Source organism: Macaca fascicularis, chromosome 11 (genome assembly GCF_037993035.2).
Source record: "Macaca fascicularis isolate 582-1 chromosome 11, T2T-MFA8v1.1".
Classification (NCBI taxonomy): domain Eukaryota; kingdom Metazoa; phylum Chordata; class Mammalia; order Primates; family Cercopithecidae; genus Macaca; species Macaca fascicularis.
In genome coordinates this window covers 847880-871484 of record NC_088385.1, presented here as the reverse complement: position 1 = coordinate 871484, position 23605 = coordinate 847880, and the positions used below count along the sequence as shown (strand labels likewise).

At 49.6% G+C, this 23605-nt stretch overlaps 1 protein-coding gene across 14 annotated transcripts in view; it reads right to left on the bottom strand.

The window, feature by feature from the left end:
* The window catches only part of IQSEC3 (IQ motif and Sec7 domain ArfGEF 3), a 117199-nt gene that overhangs the window by 76084 nt on the left and 17510 nt on the right, over positions 1-23605 (bottom strand). For all 14 annotated transcript variants that reach the window (XR_012419824.1, XR_012419825.1, XR_012419826.1 and 11 more), the window contains exon 2: positions 7037-7120. Coding sequence is in view for 9 of the 14 variants with exons in the window: in XM_005569704.5 (XP_005569761.3) it covers positions 7037-7120 (84 nt within the window). In the remaining 5 variants the exon portion in view is untranslated. The remainder of the gene's footprint in view (positions 1-7036; positions 7121-23605) is intronic.

Below are 23605 nucleotides of genomic sequence, written 5' to 3'. Positions count from 1 at the left end.
GTCCTTCCTGTTTTGCTTTTTCAATCATAACAAAAGAAATCTCTAAAACCTCCTTCCTTAAGCCATTCCATGGTTGCTCGAAGGCAGTAAAAAGTCTTAAGAATGCCATATCTGATCAAATCACTCTTGCTATAGATTATTTCCTCATTTTTGGTTTGATGAAGCAAATTAAAAACTCTTTTTGTCATACATCAAGTACATCAGGTACAAAATCATTTTTATGGTCATATAATTGGGCAAAAGATAAGTGAATAGTAAAGACCCTTCAGAAGAGAAAATAAAACAAAAGCACAGGAAATAGTGGGATTAGAAAAATCTCTATTCCTACAGAGGTTACTCTCCCTGGAAGTGAGAAAAGGAGATCCAAAAAGATTCCAACAAGAAGCTTCCAGTAAATGAAATAAGAACACATTTCCCAGGAAACTGGATAAAACTGCATTACTGAATACCCTGGGCTAGAGAAAGCTTAGATGTTCCTCGTGGCATCTTTCACTCGTTCTGGAAGTATCATCTTTAGTTAGGTGTATTTCCTTAACTAATAAAGCCTCGCATTGTTGTTGTTGCTGTTTCTGTCCCTAAAAATGTTCTCTGGGCCACTCCTCTCTTCAGTTTGGTTGCTCTGGTGCATTTACCTGATGGCACCTGGAGTCCACACTCAGCCTCAAGGGTCAGGGCAAAGGGGCAGGGAAGAGAGGCCAGGCCTTTTGAGGCCCTGAACAATAACCTATACGCTCTCAGTCACCCACTGGCTGTGGCTGGGGACGTGGGAAGCAGCTGTTCACCTCCCTGCCTTACCTTCACTTCCCACAGTTGACAACACCTGCCTCCTGCCCTGGTGGTTACAGGTGCAGCTGACAAGCACCTGGTTCAAAACCTAGCTGTGCTCTTCACCAGCTACATGGCCCCTGGTCAAGGCATTTGTTGTCTCTGATCCTCAGTTTCCTTGGCTGTAAAATGGGAATAATATTTCACCAGCTTCTATTAGGGGTTAAACAAGAGAATTCTTGCATAGCACACAGCAAGCACTCAGGACATGGTGGCTAGTATTTGCTTCCTCTCCCTCATGGGTGGGAGACACAAAACAGACACGGAGTTAGCAGGACCTCTCCTGCAATCATCTCTAAACATGCTGCTGACAAAAAGTGGTCTGCCTTAATGAGCAGCTCTTTGAGGGCAGCCCAGCACAGCATCTTCAACAGGTTTCCCAAGCACCCTCTGGTGACAGCCTAGGTCACGTGAAGAGGCCGGTCTCAGAGGATGGCTCAAGGCCTCAAGGCCTGGCAGGGAAAATTACAAAAGGAAATTGGCCTGGGCAAATAGTTGACTCCGAACAGGAGTTTCACATCCCAGCTGAGGAGAGTCCTCTGAACACAAAGTCAAAAGTCAATGACAAGACAAAACCTTCCTAATACTCTCTGGGATATTTTAATACCGCCCCCCCCCCCCCGCCCCCCGCCAAAGTCTCAAAGTACTTTCACCTCTATTTTGTTTTTTATGCCTCCTGAATCTGGCGAGGAAGACACAAATGGGACAAAAATGCACAGGGTAGTAAAGTGACAGGTCACACAGTTCCTTAGGGCAGATTCCTGTAGCTCCAGGTCGGAATTCGGCCATCTTCCTGGGCATGGAGCCCAGGCCGGCTGGATTCTGCTCTAACTACACAGCTCCTCAGCCACCCATGAGCACACCTGCTCTCAAAGCCCAAACCACAGGAGCAAGCCCCCTCTCCCCTGGATGCTCCTCTGCGCAGGTGCGCTCCATCCCGCCCCAGAGCCCAGTCTTCAGACCCCAGGATTCCCGCCCCCCAGCTTGCCCCGCCAGCAGGCAAGATGCTCCCGCCACTGCAGGGGCCTTGTGGGGATTTTCACCCCATCCCAACCTCTCCAAAGTCCTCTCCCAACCAACCAGTGAACCCTGAAGGAGGCAAAGAAAACTTCCCTTAACCTCCCCTGCCGCCATGGCCTTCCCGGGGCGGGAGGCAGAGACCCGGGGCTTGGGGCCAGGCAGGCAGGGTGGGCCTGCCCCACAGGGCCTCTGGGGGAAGCCGAGGGCTTTTCTGCCCTTTTCTAGGGAAAGAGGACGCAGCTGTACCGCCCGACCGACCCACGCTGCCACCCGAAGCCACCAGTGGGTGTTGCCGGTTTCTCAGCAGCCTGGATGCCACTCCTGGAGCAGGCACGTGAGGCCGCGGCGCCCCAGCCCAGCTGTTTGAAGACTAAGCTGTATCGATTGAGAATTTAATTGCTCCGTAATCGCTGGGTAAACACTGGCTGGTCCATTGATCATGCTTCAGGCCCCATCACGGCCGATGGAAAGAGGCAGGAGAGGCGGAGATGCTCCAGCTATGCTAATGCAGGGCTCTCCCGCAGCGTTCTCGGAAGGGGTAACCCACGTGGAGGCCTCGGCAGAGCCCCTGCCTTGCTGCTGCCTAGCGGCGACGAGGCGAGCCACGTGGGCCACCAGGGTGGGTGGCCCGGGAGGGACTGGTTAGGGTAGGAGCCCCTGTAAAGGGGCGCAGTACGCCTCGCCCAAGTGGGAAATGCAGATTACAAAATCTTTTTTCTTTTTTCTTTTTTTTTTTGATTGGCGTGGGGAGGATGTAAAACCCAACGCAGAGAAAAATAAAACATTGGGAGGCTGCACACTAAAATACTAACATCAGTTAATTCTACATGATGAAGTCCCATTTATATTTTCTTCTTTATATTTTGTATTTTCCACATTTCCAACAACTAGCGTGTATGACTTATAATCAGAGAAAATACATGTTATTTAAGATCCAGTGAAATGGCTGGGAGGATTTCTCTTGAGCGCTTAAAAAAAAATTCTAGCAGCAACTCTGTGAAAAGAGGTTGTGTGTTGGAGTTGGACCTGGGTTCACTGTCCAGTTCCAGAAATAATTAGCAGTGGTCTCTCGGTCAAGATACCTAATTTCTCTCCATCCTGGATTCCTTATCTGTAAATGGGAATAACACCTATCTCACAGAATTACGTGAGATAAAAATATCAAGAGTGCCCAGCACCATGTCCCTGGCACGTTCAATAAATGGTATGTTCAATAGGTCTTCCATCTTGGAGTAAGGATGGGGTGGTTGAAAAGGAAGAAGCAAGGACCAGCAGTGAGTCAGTTCAGTTAGCAGAGGCTCAGAGTGCCCCTTAGACCCCTACCCAGATCCCTTCTTGCTCTGGAGGCCTAGGGGTTGTTCTGTTTCCTGCCTACCACCTCCCCGTCCTGAGCCCCGCCTCCCCTCCTGAGCCCCGCCTCCCCACTTGAGCCCCGCCTCTGCTGCCTGAGCCCCGCCTCCCCGCCTGAGCCTGCCTCCCCATCCTGCGTCCTGCCTCCCCTCCTGAGCCCCGCCTCCCCTCCTGAGCCCCGCCTCCCCTCCTGAGCCCCGCCTCCCCTCCTGAGCCCCGCCTCCCCTCCTGAGCCCCGCCTCTGCTGCCTGAGCCCCGCCTCCCCGCCTGAGCCTGCCTCCCCATCCTGAGCCCCGCCTCCCCTCCTGAGCCCCGCCTCCCCTCCTGAGCCCCGCCTCCCCTCCTGAGCCCCGCCTCCCCTCCTGAGCCCCGCCTCCCCTCCTGAGCCCCGCCTCCCCTCCTGAGCCCCGCCTCCCCTCCTGAGCCCCGCTTCCCCGTCCTTAACTCCACCTCCCCTCCTGAGCCCCGCCTCCCCTTCCTGAGCCCACCTCTCCTTCTTGAGCCCTTCTCCCCTTCTTGAGCCCTCCTCTCGCTCCTGAAACCAGCCTGCTTCTCCTGAGCCCCACCCTCTCCCACAGCCGCCTCCTCCCATTACTCTAATAGAAGCCCATCTTCCTCATCTTGGCCCCATTATCACCCTTGAGACAAATGGGCTCTATGCTGGGAGGCAGCTGGCCAGCTACTGGGTCATTGTTCTGAATGTCGCTGAGAGCCTGAAAGGGAAGGGAGCCCGCAGGATCGAAAGTAGGGCTGCAATTACTGGCCTATTCAGCGCCCCAGAATAAAGCCCTGTCATTAGCTGGCAGCAGGGAGGCGGTCGGTAGGGGCAAAGACCACGGGGCGAACTTTTCTGGCGAGAAAGAGCCTGGCACGCAGTTGCTGCTCCCTGGCTGGCTGCTGGGAGGAGGCACCACCCCCAGCTCCCACCTGAGGGCCTAATTACCCTGGCAGACATAGATTGCCTTCCTAGCGGGGTGTGGGGAACCAGGGCAGAGCAGAACCCATAATAACTCTATCTGGTCATCCAGCTTCGCGGGGCTTTGCCAGCCCCATAGCTGCTCCACTGTACCCCAGATCGCTGACGCCCACCCTTCAGCCTCCCTTTGCAGACACCCACACTTCTGGATGTGCTCAATTTCAGGGGTTCCTGCTCCTGGGAGAACCACTCCCTGTCAGGCTCCCAGCCCCAAGACAGTTTCCCTGACCCCAGCCCCCAGCTGCTCCTCTGCAGGTGGCTGGGGAAGGAAGGCTGTGCTGGCCTCGGTAGGGCTGAGGCTTCTCTGCCTCTTCGGGAGCCGTGAGGCTCTCTTCTGGCCCTGGGTCTTTCTGGGAGGGAGCCGACTTTCCTCTGGGCTGAGCAGCATCTCTACATCTCTGATCAGCCAGAGGAGCAGCCACTGCAGTGCCCCAGGGAGGGCACCTGCTCAGCCCTGGAGCTGGAGTGGGGGCCGACCTTAGCCAGACTGCAGAGGAGGATGGCAAGGGAGATCCTGTGGCTGGCTGAGTCCGCACACCAAAGGCCCTGACACCTGATTCACTGACTTTGGATTCCTTATTGGGGTCTCCTAGAGACGCCAACGGCTGATCCTAGAAATCCTCAGGAGGCCATGATTCCTACTGGCTGAGCTAGTGGGAAACCAGACTGACAGGGAAGAAGCCAGACTGACAGGGGAGGAGCCAGACTGATGGAGGAGGAGCCTGGCTTGTCTCAGAGCTCCAGCCCATACCAGATCTCCTGAGAGGGCTGTGTGACCTACCCGCCTGTGCCAGCCCCACAGGCTGGCCTCTGACTGTGACACATTCCACTAGAGGAGCTTGCTGGGAAGTTGTGGCTGTGCTCTGGAGGTGGGACAGCTGGACTAGGGGAAGGGATGAGGTTTGGTGAAGGAATCGTTGATAGGGTTGGGAGCAGGGATGCTGCGAGTCTGATCAGGGAAAACTTTATCTTAGGATAGAATTCCCCCAAGAAGCCAAGAGCAAACACACACACTGTTGGGCTGTCCAGAAAACATCCAGAGGGACTCCTCTCACAGAGGCCAAGAAAGCCACATCAGACAGAGACAGACAGACAAAAACAGGCTCTAGGAAACTACAAATCAGACAGACAGGACAACGTGGAGTAACTGGGAACGAGAGACAGACAGCAGCTGAAGCCCTGGACCATCTTGGGGGGCAAGCCTCCTGTCCCCACCCAGGGGGAGGGCCCGCATAGGCAGGGTGTATAGGCCCCTCCATGAACCAACATTCAAGAGAATCTCCCACCTCCCACACTCCCTCCCCAGAGCACCCCCTGTCCCCAACCTCAAAGCCCACACCTCCCAGGGGAAGGTGAACAACAAACCTCTTGGAAACTAAGATCATGGGTTTCCTATCATCCACCTCAAACACTGGAAAATAACCCTAGTCCCTTGGAGCCCCAGCCCCTTGAGAGGGCAGCACCCCTCCCCTGCCCCACATCTACCTACGTTCTGGCGTTCTGGCATGCTGCTGGGGCTGCCTCTCTGCCACTCCTTCCCACCTGGAGCTAGGGCTGCAGGTGGGCACCACACAGGCAGCAGGGGCGTGCTGGTGCGTAAGCGAGCATGCAGGCTGACAGTGGATGGGAGGGGAGACCACAGGAAACCTAAGGGACCGTCTCTGTTGCCCGCCCCTGCCAGGTCTGGGCTTCTCAAGGGTGTGTTCTCCATCCTCACTGAGGCCTGGTGCTTGGTTAGTATCAATAAAGTGCTTACTGAACTGAGTTGAACTGATGGAGCTGGAGGCAGGCCAGACAGTTTTTCTCTCTTCTCCCCCACACCAAGGAAGGCGTTTCTAGGCCGGAGACTCGGGCCATGTGTCTGAACAGTGAGGGCTCATGGGAAGGGGCCAGGGCAGTCAGGGTCCTCCTCTACAGCGTCCTGGTGTCTTCCACATCTCCACGCTCTCCTCTTTCCTTCCCCCTCCACCGTTCCATTCTCCCATTTCTCTTCTTCCTTCTAATTTCCAGGTGAGCAGTTTTCCTTTTGAGGGTATCCTAATGTCCCACTGCATGGGGAACTTCTCAAGGGTCCAAGTTGGCCTTATGTGCCTTTATGTCCCCAGGCCTGGCCCAAAACTTGTCACAGAGGACACCGGGGGCGGGCGGGGAGCACAACATGGGCACAGAAGAGGAGAAACCAGAAACACGAGGGCAGAGAGACAGAAGCAGATGCGGAGGGAGAAGGCTGATCCCAGGACGGAGAGGGAGCACCAGGAAGGAGGACAGGGAGGCAGATGGCAGGAGGAGAACCCAGGAAAAAACAGAGGAGAAAGCTTAGGACTATGGCTCTAAAACCTGACTCCTCAACACTCCCACTCCATCCCAAGGCTGTCAACTAATGTAGCCAGGGCTGAGAGATCCTGAAAATTAAAGACAGGCACCTGGGCTGACTGGAAGAAGAGAAACCAGAAAGAAAAGTATAAATCCTTGATGTAAGATGAAGGCTGGGCACTATGCATGGGCTGAGCGCACACCACTGTGTGCCAGGCACCCTACCGTGTAAGATACGTGAATATCCCCAATCAAACCAATTTTCCTGGCTGCTTACGAAGATTAGATTTTACATGGGCTGTTCAGGAGAAAGGAGCATACGTTTGGGGTGTGATCGCTAGGGCATAATGACCTTAAACGTTGGGAATGGCTCATTTGGGGTCCAGAGGGAGCAGAGAGAAACTGAAGTCTGAGGAAGGAGGTGAAAGCAAACAAATTACCCCACATGAGACTCAAGAGGAGGCGGCCCAGTAGCTAGTGCAGTGGTATGTGCTTTGTTGCAACAGGAAGCAAGGTGGGGGTGCAGAATGGAGGAAGGGCCACAGTTCCCACCTGTGGGAGGCCAGGTCGGAGCAGGCCGGCTTCTGCTCGGCGTCGGCGGCTGGGCAGCAGAACTGGTGCAGCACGGTCTCATTCCTGCGGGCAGAGCAGAGGGAGATCAGAGCGCCTGACACAGGCTGGGTCCCCACCCTGCCTGATACTAAAGCATTTCTGCCCTGAAACCCTGCTGCCCCCATCCCTGCCCTTTCGAGCCCCTGCGTAAAACTCAGGCAGCCAATCACTGCCCCGGGCAAGAGTGCAGCATTGATTCTCTGTCCATCAGAGTCCTCTTCAATCCCCCACTAGGCTCAATTCAAACGCCACCTCCTGTGTGAAGCCTCCTTGGCCTCCCTGGCAACTCACCCTTCCCATTTCCGCAGCCCTCCCTGCAGCAGGCGCTCTCACGTGCACATACCAAACGTCCTGCTCTGTTATCACAGTTTGCTCTTTATGACCCTGTTCTCCACCACGGTCCTCCAAGGTAGAACTAAGTCTGTTTCTCCAGGATGCACAGAATTGCATGCAGCGAATACTTTTAAGCTGATCATATACAAAGTTACAAAACATTCATACAGGGACTTTAGTGTCACCAGCTAAACATCCAAGGAGTGGTGCTTGATGAGGCACTTGGTGTAGATGAAAAAGTCAACCCAGGAGGCAGGGATCTGGGTTCTAGTCCCAACCCTACAGTTAGCCAGCTGTGTCATACGTGGCTCACCTTTTCTGGGCTTCAGCTGACTTACTAATGAAATAAGGGAGCTGAACTAGCGAAGTGGTTCTCAGCCCTAGCTGTATATTAGAATCACGAGGAGATTTTTAAAACAGTTTATGCCTGGACCCTTCCCTTCCCCCCAGGGACTCTGATTTCCGTGGTCTGGCATGAGTCCAGGGCACCAGGACTTTTTTTTTTTTTTTTTTTTTTTGAGACGGAGTCATGCTCTGTCGCCCAGGCTGGAGTGCAGTGGCCGGATCTCAGCTCACTGCAAGCTCCGCCTCCCGGGTTTACGCCATTCTCCTGCCTCAGCCTCCCGAGTAGCTGGGACTACAGGCGCCCGCCACCTCGCCTGGCTAGTTTTTTGTATTTTTTAGTAGAGACGGGGTTTCACCGTGTTAGCCAGGATGGTCTTGATCTCCTGACCTCGTGATCCGCCCGTCTCGGCCTCCCAAAGTGCTGGGATTACAGGCTTGAGCCACCGCACCCGGCCGCACCAGGACTTTTTAACAAACTCCCAGGTGATTCTAAAGGCAGCCAGGATTGAGAGGCACTAGACTAGAGGATTTCCGAGGTCCCTTCCACCTCTGAAATGCTGTGATTCCAATATCCACTTTGAGCCAACCTAGAATTCAGTATTGAAATTACTTTTGGATAAAGATACACCGAGCCATTGCCTTCTCTTCCTTAATAAGCAGTTGCTGTCCTGGGCATTATTGAGTCAGAGAATGTCAAACCTGGAAGGGCCCCCAGAGATCATCTGAAAGGGATTTTCAAAATTCCTTCAGCTTCAGAACACTTTGTCCAACCCAAATCTTTACTGGAAGCCTATTGTGTAAAACAACAAAAGTAGAATATCGCCATGGCTGGGGGAGGGGCATCTGCACCACTTCCCAGACCTCCTAGCCCCAAATGTGGCAGCCACCTTCCAGCCACCTGTTGGGGGCCCACTGGGTCTGAGAGTGTAGACAGGAAATGCTGAATTTGGCTATCTGCATGGAAGAAAGAACACTGGAGCCTATCTTAATTTTTGTTTGTTTGTTTGTTTGTTTAGAGACAGGGCTTTGCTTTGTTGCCCAGGCTGGAGTGCAGTGGTGTGATCATAGCTCAGTGTAACCTTGGCCTTCTGGGCTCAAGCAATCCTCCTGTCTCAGCTACAGCCGTGTGCCACCAGGCTCAGCTAATTTTAAAAAATTTCGCAGAGACAGAGGTCTCACTATGTTGCCCAGCCTGGTCTCGAACTCCTGGCCTCAGGCAATCCTCCCGTCTTGGCCTCCTAAAGCACTGGGATTACCGGCATGAGCCATCACACCTGTCTGAGCCAACCTTTAATTTGACAAAAAATAAATTCCAGAAAGGTTATATGTTTAAATGAGAGAAATTAAACAGAAAAAAAATCAGAAGAAAGCTTAGGAATATAGCTGATGTGTTGAGGAGATTTTAAAAACAAAATGGGAAACTGAAAAGCCATTAAAAAAAGATAAACATGTCTGACTACGTAAAATGAAGAAAAAACTCTGTATGAAAACGAATACCCTAATAAGTCAAAACACAAATGATAGACTAGGAAAATATATGTGCAAAATGTTGACAGAAGGCAAGTTAACACTCTGCACTGAGTTTCAGCACGTCCATAGTGCAAAGACAAACCCAGCAGAAAAAACAGCCAGAGAATAGGAACAGCAGTTGACAGAACGGGAAACCCAAACAGCCCACAAATACGGTTTACATCTCTGCTATTCTGCCTCACAAACTCAAATCAAGACCAAATTCATACCAATGGAAAGACGCTTACTGGTAAATAGGAAAATGCAAATTAAAGTCATGCCGTGATGCCATTTCTCATCCAGCAGACTGGCTGGCACACATTAAAAAGACTGCTAACTGTGAGTGCTGGAGAGGATGTGGAGAGAGGGGTGCCCGACCCACTGTCTATGTAGATGTGGATTACGAAATGTTTATGGAAATGTAAACCAAGAACAAAATTCTAAGCCCTCCAGTTGACTTGAGGAAAGAGAGAGACTCTCTCCTATTGTTTTATATTGTTTTATACTCAGTACCTGTTTTAAGAAAAAAGCAATGAAGAAAAACCAAAGACAGGCAGCCCGGCACCAGGCCTGGGTCTGCCTGGCCTAAACCCAGTAGTTAAAAATCAACTCATGACTTAGAAACCCACGTTCCTGACATTGTATAGAAGAACACCATGAAACTCCCAGCCCTGTTCTGTTTCTCTCTGACCACCGGTGCATGCAGCCCCTGTCACATACCCGCTGCTTGCTCAAATCAATCACGACCCTTTCATGTGAAATCTTTAGTGTTGTGAGCCCTCAAAAAGGCCAGAAATTGTGCACTCAGGGAGCTCGGATTTTAAGGCAGTAGCTTGCCGATGCTCCCAGATGAATGAAGCCCTTCCTTCTACAACTCGGGGTCTGAGAGGTTTTGTCTGCGGCCCGTCCTGCTGCAGACTGAATGGACCCCCTTCTCAGCCAAGGGCATTCCAAGGAAACCTAGTTCAGGCCATGATGGGAAGCAGGCGTAGGACACGCCTCCTTATCCCCTCCTCCCTTAGGAATTCAGGCACAGCTGGCCAGCATTAACATTTAACAAAAAACATTAAAACAGTCTTAACAGAGCTCTTAAGAGTGACAAAACAGACTCTTTGTAGCAATGAGACAAAATCTGTAGCAAATTCCAACCTGACTCTAGTACAGCATCATATGACCGATAGCAGACCCTAAAAGAAACTGAACTATTTTACAGCAAAATACATTTCTTTTATATATTAGCTTTGCAAATACGTCTCAGAAATGGCCTGGGAAGCTCTCTTGTGGGGAAAATCTACATTCTGTAGAGAATCCTCTTCCTATTCCAGGTCTTTTCCCTGATCCAGGAGAAAATCAATTAAGAGTCTAGCACCTTTTTAAATCTGATAAGAAAAACTTACAATCTCTTCTCTCCGAAGCCCGTACCTGGAGGCTTCACCTGCATAATAAGAATGTTGGTCTTCACACCGTCTCATTTTAACCCAGACACTCCCTTCTACTGATTCCACGTCTTTCGATAGTAACGACTCTTTCAACCAATTGTCAATCAGAAAATCTCTGAATCTGCCTATGGCCTGGAAGCTCCCACCATATTTCAAGTTGTCCCACCTTTCCAGATTGAACCAATGTACACCGTGGTTCACTCTCACTTACTTACATAAGTCACTGATGTCTCATGTCCCCCTAAAACGTATAAAACAAAGCTGCAGCCCAACCGCCTTGGGCACATGTTCTTACGCCCTCTTGAGACTGTGCCTCAGGCCATGGTCACTCATATTTGGCTCAGAATAAATCTCTTCAAATGTTTTACAGAGTTTGACTCTTTTCTTCAACAGAAGCATTGTTTTTAGTGTGGTGGTGGGGAGGTGGGGGGGAAATGCAAACAGCTAAAGTCCTCATCAATCAGGAAATGGTTGAATAAACTGTAATACCTTCAACCGTACCATGGAATCACGCCACCTATTAAAAAAGAACTGGTTAGCACTCTATCCCGCAGTCTGGAGGGATTTCCACAGCATATTATTATTATTTTATTTATTTATTTATTTTTTTGAGACGGAGTCTCGCTCTGTCGCCCAGGCTGGAGTGCAGTGGCCGGATCTCAGCTCACTGCAAGCTCCGCCTCCCGGGTTTACGCCATTCTCCTGCCTCAGCCTCCTGAGTAGCTGGGACTACAGACGCCCGCCACCTCGCCCGGCTAGTTTTTCGTATTTTTTTAGTAGAGATGGGGTTTCACCGTGTTAGCCAGGATGGTCTCGATCTCCTGACCTCGTGATCCTCCCGTCTCAGCCTCCCAAAGTGCTGGGATTACAGGCTTGAGCCACCGCACCCAGCCCCACAGCATATTATTAAATGAGAAAAGCAGAGAAATCTATAAAGAGTGATCCCAATTTTATAAAATAAAAAATGACTTCTCTCACCAAATGCAAATTCTTTGAATGTATACTCTACTTATATATGAATGCAAACTAAACTATTAACACTGTACCTCAGCAGATGAGAGCAGGGGAAAAAGACAGAGGTAGGAAAAGGAAAAGTGATGCTTAGGGTAAAATGTTGACGGACAGTGTTAAGTGTAAATTCCCATGTGTGATATTACCGTAAATCCATTAAAAACTCAATATGAAATTCCCATGTGTGATATTACCGTAAATCCGTTAAAACTGAATGTGAACCTGAGTAAGAGCTGGAAAATGTCAGAAACCAACACAAATATTGATGTCATTTCACAGAATAGATCATGGGCAATTTTCATCTTGGACTTCTGTTCATTTAATGTATTTTTTGTTACAGATTATATACAATCAGTAGGTCATAGACTAATAATAGATGCAACAAATATAAGTTTTTTAAAGGGCAATAAAGTAAATAATTGAATCTGAGCCCTCATTTTACAAATGAGAAAACTGAGGCTGAGTGGAGAAGGGACTTATCTGCAGTGGTTCCCTGGCCAAAATTCCGGGTCAGTCTTCCAGCCTGAGGTTCACTCCTGGGGCAAGTCAAAGACTAGAGAACTGTCTGAAACCTAAACATCTTTCGATAGCACCCAGGCTTCCTGGCCTGAAGAAAAGGGGAAAACGAATGAGGAGATGGAGCAGGAGCAAGAAGGGCCCAGAGCCCAGACAATGCGGGGCAGGTGGACCCAGGTGCGCAGTACAATGGAGAGCCTACACCCCCAGTTCCAGGCCTCCAGCTGCTCCTGGGTCCAGGGCAGGTTTGGAATTCCTGACGAAAGCCATCAAGAGCATAGGCAAAGAGGCATGGCTTGTTCACTACCCACAGCACTGACATTTCAGGAAGGAAAGCTTACCCACATGGTCATAGGCTGGCACAGTGGTGCCTGGGGGGACTGCTCTGATCCTGCCTCTGTTTCCCAGAGGCTTCCTCCCAAGGTTGGGAGCCACTCCTCTGTCCAGACACTGAGGGCAGGCACCTGCTGGTTCTCCCAAGTCCCCAGACTCAGCTGCAGTGACACATGTGATAGGTAACTGAATATTTTTCAGCAAGAAGGACCATGTCCTTCAGCACCTTGGGCTTGGGCTGGTAGTGTTGTTGGGGCTTCTGCTGCCACTGGGGGACAGTTCAGCCAAGAGGGGAGCTTGTCTTCCAGTTCTGCCTCTGAGCTCCTCTGTCCACCTCCTGCTCCTCGGGTCTCCTCAGCCTAGGCCAGAATGCTTCTTGTCTTCTTTCCGGGTTTAGCTCACGCTGAATTGTAAGTCCTGCCCTGCCTGCCTTTGACCAGCCTGGCCACCCACCCTGCCTAAGGTCATGGTCTAAGTTTCCTGACCTGGGCATGTCTTAGCTTAAGCTTCCTAAGGTCACATAGCTAGTTAGTAGCAAGCCTAAGCCCCAGGCAGGCGCCTGTCAAGGATCATACCCACCACTCTTCTTCAAAGGGTTTTTGGCCAGTGGGCATTCATGTGCTTATTTACCAAGGCTGGACAGGGAGTGCCTAGTGCCTAGATCAGGGCCTGGTATAATGATGGCACTCAATGCTTTAGTATGCAAAGAAGCATCACTGCAGTCCCTGCCTCGGGGAGTCCACCAGATAACAGAATGCCCTAGACTGTTTGTGCTGCTCTAAGAGAATACCTGAGGCTGAATGACTCACAAAGAAAAGAGGTTTATCTGGCTCATGGTTCTGCAGGCTGAACAAGAGGCATGGCTCCAGCATCTGCTTCTGGTGAGGCCTCAGGCTGCTTCCATTCATGGCGGAGGGGTAAGGGGAGCCAGTGTGTGCGGAGATGACATAGCAAGAGAGGAAGCAAGAGAGAGAGGGGAGGGAGGTGCCAGCTCTCAGGGGAACTAACAGAGCGAGAATTCACTCACCCCCAACTCCCCAGAGCGGGTGCTAACCTACTCATGAGGAAGCCACTTCCATGACCCAGATACCTCAAGTTAGGCCCCACCTCCAACTCTGGGACTGAATTTCCACATGAGGTTTGGAGGGGACAAACATTCAAACCACAGCGGAGAACATTCACATCAAGAAAGGCCCAAGCTCCTGTTTGGCTGTAGCTGGAAAGGAGCTGCCCTGAGACTGTGGGTAGAGGGATCACGGCCTAGGTCATCCTCCGATGCTGCCCCCAAGCTTCTTCCTGAATCCTTAGTCTTCAGGCCACAGCCTTCCCGTCTTTCTCTGCCTTGCTCTCCTCCCACCCTCCCCGGAACACGCCACCATAGCAGACGGACACGGGACGCCAGGAGCTGGCAAGGTGAGCAGTGGACAGGAGGGAACGGACAGGATCTCTTGGTGGCACCAACCTGAGGTTGTTGCCAGGATGTCCCATCAGAATCTGTCCACCTGGGAGGCAGGGGACTGTGGGCACAACCTGCTTCTGCCCACAGAGTAAGGCTTTCTCACCTCAGGAGGGCTGGCTTGAGGTTCTGCCACCACCCTCACACCCCAGCAAAGCTTTTGGGGGTCCATGCCAGGTGTACCAGTTCTCCACAGGTGGGTCACAGTCCCTGTGTGCATTCATTTAGGTCCCTTATCTCTCAAAGTCTCAGTTTTCTTGCCAGTAAAGCTAGGATAATAGTAGCTCCTGCACCTTGCAGGGCTTTTAGGAGAGCAAATACAACAGTGAATGGCAAGGCACATAATAAAGGCAAAGGCCACACAAAAGCACTTTTTATTCATTCACCTTCCTGACCCAGCCCTTTTATTTCATCTGTGCAAATGACAGAAAGAAAGGAATATTTCTTCCTCAGATAATGCTTCTTGCATCCTTGAAATCAACCAGTGCTGCATTTTGTGAGCACCAAGAGGCAGAAAATGTATCCTCAATACAGCGAGAACCAGCTGTTCTCAGATCCTGCTTCCTGGGGCTCCACACTCAACACGCTCAGCTCTCTGTACCTGATTCGTCACCAGGGCAGACGGTGGCATGCAGCGTCTCTGCATCCCTATTTCACTGTGGTGGAAACTGAGGCCTAGTGCAGGGTGAGACAGGGTCCCAGCAGGTTGAGCAAATCCCTGAGATGCGGGGCCTTTAGGGAGAGGGGCCAGGACCCATCGCTGCTGGTGAAGTAAAGAAACGAGAGAGGTCCCCATAGGCCCGAGTGCAATCACCACACTTGGGTGGGGGCAGCAGGGGGAACCATTCAAGTGCCTTAGGCCTTGGAACGATAGAGCCCCCAATCTACCTCACAGCATGAGCCTGGGAGGGGCATTCTCAGAGCCCCTGTGGCGCACAGTCTGGGGGTATCAATCACATTGTAGTTGTGGGAACCACAGCCCAAGGCTGTGACCCTGGGAGTTCTGCGGCTGAAGGGGGCCAAAGAAAATTGACAATGGAAGGACCCCTATGAAAAAGGAACATGGCCATTCTCAGTCTTTGGCTTTTTCTCTTCCAAAGGCCAAGAACTGAGACTGGGCCACGTTCCTTGAGGGAAGCTTTCTTGAGGGAAGCTTACAGAATCCGAGCCGAAGGCTTCTTCCAGGGCCAATGGCTTGAAGCAGATTTCAGTCCCCTGTGGCTCTAGCAATCCCAAATCCCCCACGTTGACGAGTACTGATGGGGAAGCTACACTGCTGGATGGATGTGGTAAAACCTAAACATGAGGTAGTCTAGGGGACCAGAATGAGGTTTTTATGTGTTGGGTATCCCTGGTCGTGCTGTGAGGCTGGGCTGGGCAGGAGCTTGCAGCACTCTGGGAACGAGACTGGAGCAGGGCAGCAGGCTGTGTTCCTTGGCCATCAAGGAGCAGCTGGCTCAGGGAATTCCAAGGCATCTCCCAAGCAAGATGGGAGTCAAAGGTCTGCACAGGAGGCAGCGTAGACCTGAAGGAAGAGGGGAAGCTAGGGGTCAGTCAGGAAAGAACCCTGTTTCTTTCTTTTCTTTTCTTTTTGAAACAGGATCTCACTCCATTGCCCAGTCTGGAGTGCAGTGGCGCGATCTCAGCTCACTGCAACCTCCAACCTCCAACCTCCCAGGCTCAAGCAATCCTCCCAAGTAGCTGGGACCACAGGCATGTGCCACCACACCCAGATAATTTCTTTTTGACTTTTTTGTAGAGACAGGGTTTCATCATGTTGCCCAGGCTGGTCTCGAACTCCTGGGCTCCCGTGATCCATCCGCCTTGACCTCCCAAAGCGCTGTGATTACAGGCATGAGCCACCGCGCTGGGTCTCCTTGTTTCTTAAAGAACCAGGAAGAGGAGCGAGTAGCACTGCCAGAGGAGCAACAGCCAGGGCCAGCTGGCCAGATGGGAAGGAGCATCAAGTGCGGCAAGGGGCTGAGAAAGTCGCAGCCAGAGCCAGGCTCACAGGATTACAGGAGGCTGTGCGCTCTCACTTCCCACATCTATATTTAGTTTGAGACTCAGGATTCCACTGCACGGCCATAAAAATAGTTGAGTGGTTTAGAAGAACTGATGAGGAGTGCAGTACCACAGTGGGAGAAGCAGGCGAGGGCTTGAGCAGGGGGGCTCCCAGCAGGAGAATAAAGGAGGCCAAGCCGGAAGCCCCGGGGGGCAACTCTGAAGGAGGATCACCCTCCCTTCACCACGCTGAGGACAGCAGACTGAATCCCCAGCCTTCAGAAGGAAACAGCCAGGGAACCTCTCTGAAGGAGCTGCCTTGAGCTCCAGGAAAAGGGAGAAATCATCGAACTGTTTCTGGTCACCTGCCCCATCCTGGTACCACCGTCACTACTGCTGGTGGGGCCTGAGGACTGGATTTCTTTTTTTCCACTTTCTCTTAATTTTCTCACCTCCTCCAAAGAGCCTTTTCTATTTAAACTTAATAAATACGAAGAAAAGAAACCCTTATTTTTCAGAAATCTCTAATTCCTGGGGTGGGGAGGAGGAGGGGATAGCCAAGACAACTTTGAAAAACAAGAACAAGTTGTAGGACTTCACTGGGTGGTTTCAAGACTGAAAATAAAGCTACCAAAATTAAGACAGTGCAGTGGTGGCATAAGAATAGACATACAGATTGACTGAACAAAAAGAGAAGCTAGAAATAGATCCATACATATATCACCAATTGACCCTTGGTAAAATTACAAGGTCATTGAAAAAGGAATGATAAACTTTTTAACAGAGAGTGCTGAAACAACTGGATATCCAGATGCAAAAAAACCAGACTTCAATCCATGCCTTATACCATACATAAAAATTTAAAAAATAGATCATAGACTTAAAATAACAGATAAAATCATAACACATCTCAAAGAAACTATAGAAGATAATATGTGGCTTTAGGATATGCAAAGATTTCTTACATAGGACCCAGAAAGCACAAACTGTGAAATAAAAAAGTTGCTAGGTTAGACTTCATCAAAATGAAAAAAGTACATCAATTTTTCTCTTTGTAAGATACTGTTGATAAAAATGAAGAACCGCTACAAGTCAATAATAAAAAGACAAACAACCTGATAGGAAAATGTACAAGAGATTTGAACAGACACTCCTCCAAAGGAAATATACTAAGGACAAACAAGCACATGAAAAGATGTTCAACGTCACTAGTCACTAGGGAACTGCCAATTAAAACCACAAGGAGATACTATTACACACCCACTAGAATGAATAAAATTTGTGTCTGACAAAACCAAGTGTTGACAAGGGTGTGGAGCATCTGGAACTCTCATACGCCTCTGAAAGGAAGGCAAAATAGTGCCACACTTTGGAAACCAGTCTTGCAGTTTCTTCTAAAGTTAAACATACATTTATCAGATGCTCTTCCAATTGCATTCCTAGATATTTACCCAAGATAAACAAGAAGTTAGACTGATACAAAACTATTCATGTATGTAAAAAACCACCCAGAAGCAATGTAAATGTCCACTGACTGGCAAATGGATAAATAAATTGTGATATGTCCATACAATGTAATACTATTCAGCAATAAAAAGGAACAAGCTTAGTGATACATGAACCAACATGGATGAATTTCATAAACACTGTATTAAATGAAGGAAGGTGGACACAAAAGACTCCATATTGTATGATTCCACTTATATAATATTCTAGAAAAGGCACAACTATATTGACAGAAAGAGGTAAGTTTCAGCAATGCAGGAAGGAAGGGGTTAACTGTAAAAGGGAACAAAGGGTCACTTGGGTGACGAAAATGTTCTGTATCTTGATCGAGATAGTTGTTACACAAGTGTAATGTTTCAAAACTCATCAAGTTATACAGGTAAAATGGCTGAATTTTATTGTATCTAATTTTAGCTTAATCCAACTAACTGATTTTTAAAAAGAAAAAGATCAAAATCTTTTCCTCTCCCTTCTCATTTCTTGCTACTTTATCAGGAGGCTTTAGAATAATTTCCTTTCTAATTTCCCTCCACCCATTGCCCCCAGATCACCTAATGATTAACTTCCTTCCAAGCAGCAGAAAAAGACACTATATTTTTCTTTCCTTTCAACTGCTAGATTGTATTTTCAGAGACTAAATGGTTCATCACTGAGCCAACGAAGTCCAGGGGGCCAGAAACTGCAACAGTGAGAAAATCAGGGGTGGGGATGGTTGAATGGGGGAAATTTGGGACCTAGGCCTAAGGGCTGAGAGTCCTTAGAAAGTGTGATAGAAACAGCTCTGAGCTGGAGATGCAGACCCAGCCCCCACTCTATGCTCGCCTTTGGGAGGGTCAGGTCATGGTAAACAAGGCTCCTACACCTGCCTTATTTATTTTACTGAACTGTGGGGGATTCATATTCAAGTAAGACTTGAATATGAAACTACCTTGAGAGAAACATAATAAACCCTGCACAAATGCAAAATCTTATAATGAATATTACTGATATTATTAGTCTCTGCTACTGAGAAACTCAGCAACCACAATTCTCTTGCAAATAGAGCCCTACCAGGATGCCATCTTTACTTCCTTCTTTCTGGTCCCTGTTTTCTTCTCCAGGCCTGGGGGCTGTGGAGGCAGAGGTAGATTTCCTTTGCTCATGGGTGCAATCTACCACTGCACAGCCTTCCACAGAGAGCTTTTGGAAGATCTTAATAAGGCAAGCAATTACAGCTGTTCCAGAGGCCAGGGCAAAAGGCTATAGAAAACATCGGCCTGTTGGTACCCAGATCCAGGCTGGCCAACCAGGTTCAGCGTTCTGCCCCAAGCCCGCCAGAGGATGTCATCTCCACAGGGAGATTCTCTGCTGTCCCTTTGATTCTCTGCTCACTTTCCTTTGGGGGAGCTTTGAAGGTCTTCTAGTCCATGCCTCTGCCATCAAGGAAAAGAAGGATAACAGAGTCCTAGGGAAACAGTGACCTGCCCCTTTATTATTCAGTGAGGTTTTTCCTGAAAACACACTGTCCGTTTTTCAGATGTTCATACAAAGAGTATGAATTTGGTCTTGCAGTGACTCCAAAGAGCCCAGTGCCCCACCAGCTGCTGCGGGGACCAGATTAAGGTTAACAGGAAAATGGAGAAGGCAGAGCGTAGAACCTTCCATTCAACTAACGCAGCTCTGATTTGGTTAGTTTTCTGTCTTAGGGATATCTGTTAGGTTTAATTTTGAAAAAAATAAGTTTCCTTTTTTAAGAAACAGTTGAGAAAAAACATCTTCTAACCTGAAGCCCTCCTGCTGCAACTACTGAAGCCAGCTCTGCCGGTCCAGTGTGCTGGCCTTAGGGAGGCACTGCCTGCCCCTCCCTGCAAGGGCCCCCCGGAGTCCTCCTTTCAGTGAAGCCTGCAGGAATCCCTCCTGAGGAATCCTACCTAACTGCACTTACACAACAGGACTTCTTTAAAGGACTGTATAAGGATGAAACGAGTTAAAACACTTCTAAAGCTCTTACAACAGAACATGGCTTAATACACGGTAGATGTCATGAATGTGTCCTACTTCTGATGCCTTTGATCTCAAGGAAGAGGTGTTTACCTTCTCTCCAAGCCCTGTCGATCTTTATCCCCTTTCCTCCCCCACTGGTCTTCAATGTCACTATTTTCATAGGCCCTTTTTCTTCAGCATATAAACGTGCTCAAATCTCTCATCCTAAAACCATGATTATTCCCTACGACTCTGCTCCCCTGGTTACAACGCTCTTTCTTTCTGCAGTCTTCCAAAAAGAGTTGTCTGCTGTGTGAGCTTCCTTTCACCTTGATCTCCTGCCAACTTGCTGTCATCTGGGTTCTTCCCCCAGAAGCCCAGCAGAATTTAATCTAGGGAGGTCCCTAGTGATCTCTTAGTTGCCCAATCTAAGAACTTCTCAGTGTCTAACTGATTTCACTTTTCTGTAGTATACGTTGGCCCAAATCTCCTATTTGAAACACTCCCCTCCCTTGACTTTCAGAGAAGTGTTCTGCCCTGGTTTTCCTAGTACGTTTTCTGCATGGTGATGAGAGGAAATCAGCCTCCATGCTGGGAGGAAGCCCAAATGACTCCATGGAGAGGGGTGCATGGAAAGGAACCAACAGCCAGCCCCAGCTTGACAGCTGCTTGATGACCAAACTGATAACGAACCTCCAGCCTCCAAGCCCCTCTAGTGGATACGATGCAGAACAGAAAAAAGCTGTCCCCAGTAAGCTCTGCCAAAACTACAGATTTCTTAGCAAAACAGAGACGTGTCTTGTTCTTTTGAGTTTTGAGGTAGCTCTCACAGCATGTTGTTGGTTATCTGCCTCTGGTCCTAGGAGTACGCCCGCATGTAGCGGAGAGGGAGCCACGGAGTACTTTGGGGAAGGAATTTCATGGAGGCCCTTTCTCGAACCACGAGAGAGAGCACAGTTGCACGAAGAGGCAGTAGGCCTTCCCAGATCTAAGGATCTAGGAAGACCTGCATGGCATCCTTGCCTTTCCAAGAGACGACTGTGGAATCACAGGCAGATTGTCTGATCTTCTTCAGCCTTGGTCTCCTGAACTGTAAAAGGGAGGTCATACAAGAAATGACCTCATCATGTTGTTGTGAATGTCAAACAAGACACCTGTGTTGTGCTTAGCACAATACCTAGCACAGAGCAGGTACACACACAAAAAATGCTTGTACTAGGCCGTGCACTGATATGGGGTAGGCAGGAGCTGTCTGGAGTTCAAAGTCCATCTTTGCTATTTTCCTGTTATATCTTTGCCTGCCTGAGCCTCGGTTTCCTTACCTATAAAATAGAATACTGAGAGCATCTATCTCAAAGGCTTATTATGATGGATAAATGAGCTAATAGATCTAAAATGCTTAGATCTGAGCCTGGTCCAATTCGTATGCCCTCACTGTCCCAGACCCGATGACTGCACACTCTAAAGCCTCACAGTGTTATGGGGACAGCAAAGCCTGTATCCATACCACCATGTTACAATTAGGGAACAGGCTAAAGGTGACGGCCATCTCAGCCTGTGATTCCAGGCTTCTCCGAAATCCAGACATCCAGAACCTGCTCAGCCTTCAGAGTCTGGTGCCAAAGACATTTCTCCCATGAAGCCTTCGCTTGTTTGTTTTGTGCTCACCCCCAACCCTGCTGGCCTCTGCCCCGCGTAGGCGGGAAGTGCCCCCCGAGCTCCTTCAGCAGCTTCCCTGAGACACATTTATTGGATGTGGAATGCAACATCTATTTTTTCCACACTGTACCACTGATGTTTATATACATGTCATATCTCCCTATACTGGAATGAGTTTTCCAGAGCCCTGCCTGTGACCAATTCATCCTACATCCAGTACAGAACATAGCCTGGCACACGGCTTAGAGCAGAAATGGTTTGTTGACTGAATGTGTGAATAAATCCCGATTCCTAAGGGGGCTGGAGAGAAATAGGGGATTAAGCACGCACATATATGAAACATGCACATGCCTGGAAACAAACGCACAATACATGCTAGAGATACAGACCTACTCATCAGTACCAATGCACGCTCAAGGCAGTATAACATCTCTATAGTTAATCCTCATTTCACAGATAAGGACGCTCAGAGAGTCTAAGATATTTGCTCAATATCACAGCCTCGGCATCTCCCTGACAGTCTTGGGGGAGCTTAACTCACAACAGGAAACCCAGTCTGTAACTTGAGCATGCCAGGGGGCCCTGGCTTCCTTTTTGGCCACGCTCACCCCGCCACTCAGCCCAGCCCCAGAACAGTGAGAGCTTCCCGTCAGTCCTCGAGCTCCATGCCACTCTCTCTTCCTGCCCAGCAGGGTGGCACTGTCAGAAATGCCAGAGCCATTTAGTTGCCCAGCTCGAGGCCTAGTTCTTTGAACTCCAGCAGACTTTGCAGGGAGCCAAGAGGGCTCCTAGTGCCAGGCGTGGCAGCACAGCACGAATTGCAGAGCTGGGCCCATGGCCGCATCCTGCCAGCTTCCCTCATAAGAGATCTCTGTATTACCTGGCAGACGGGTGCCTGGCAGCTGGGCAAAGCCAGCTTGAGAGGACGGATGAAGGCCACTGGGCCTCTGCCAGGCTCTGAGGCTGCTCCGTACCAAGTCCTGCCTCACAGCGCCAGGGCAGCATGCCTCCACAGCGTTCCTAACCCCCCCTTAGTCAGCTGTGGGCACGCAGTGTTTCTCCAGGAATGGTGAAGGCAAGTCCTGACCAATAGCAACACTGCGTTTATGCACGTTTCTGATTTAAAAAACAGTTCTGAACATCCTGAGAGTAATCCCATGGAAAAATGTTATACTAATGATAATTAACGTCATTATTATTATTAATGCCATCTGAGGCTAAGGGAGGTTTGACAACCTCCCGAGGAGCCACAGCTCTGACGTTTTTTGCTGCACACTGCTTCTGGCATCCATTCTCACAGCACCCCTTGACCCCAGGCATCTGCAGAGGAGGTGGCCTCTGGGCTGTGAGTGGAAAAGCCTTGATCTTGCCCTTCATAGCACAGTCAGACTCTTGAAGTTTGACAGAAACATCAAAACCTACCCAGCCAATCCCCAATCCCAGAGCTTCAACTGACCTTCTAGCATAGACTGCTCAGGTACCCCCATCACATACCCACAAAAACAGCTGTTTGCTTCTGGTGAATCTGCTAAACCCAAATACTCAACATACTCACACACATCTGCTTGGATGCACAAAGATATGTACACACAACATACACCTGTACCGCTTGGTGGACACACGCATACACGCATGCTTCACTTCATGCACTCACTCAGAGCTCTTACAACAATGCACATAGGTCCTAAATAAACTCCCCAAACCTGCGCACCCACCATCCTGGATTTGTAAATGCATACACACATACACACATACACACATACGCATTCTCACACACAACCCTGCCTGTGCACACGTGCGCATGCATACACGCACACATGCAGAGCTGAGAACAAGGATGTTTTGTCCACTATGTGAACCCTCCTGACAATATGGACCAGGCAGGGATGTGATGTCCCATGGGGACCTGTAAACCATTCATCTTGTAGCTACACGTGGGTGATACTCTGCCAGTCATCAAGCCCAGTCCTGCCAGGCTGGCCACTGAGATGAGTGGGCCACGGGCCAAATTCAGAGCTGCAGCAACATGAACAACTGTCATATGGGCATGATGCCACCAGCCTTTCTGTTCCTGAACAATGGTCTCTGTCCCAGATTAGGCTTTGCCTGGGGGAAGCACTTCCCACACCACAGCGGACTCCTCTTAGAGTGAGGACAGCTATGCCAGGGTGTAAGAGGCTCACACATGAATCCCGAAGATGCCACTTTAGCTGTGTGACCTCGGGTGGATCACCTTAACCTCTTTGAGCCTCAGTTACTGCCTCTGTGAAGCAGGGATTGTAATCTCTTCCCATCAGCATCATGTGGATAGATGAGATAACAAATACACAGAAATGGGGAGCACACAGCAGAAATCAGGTACATGGATATTGAAAGGAAGGTTGGATAAATGAATGCATACCAAATGAGTGTGCACTGCACTCCAGGGCTCCCAGC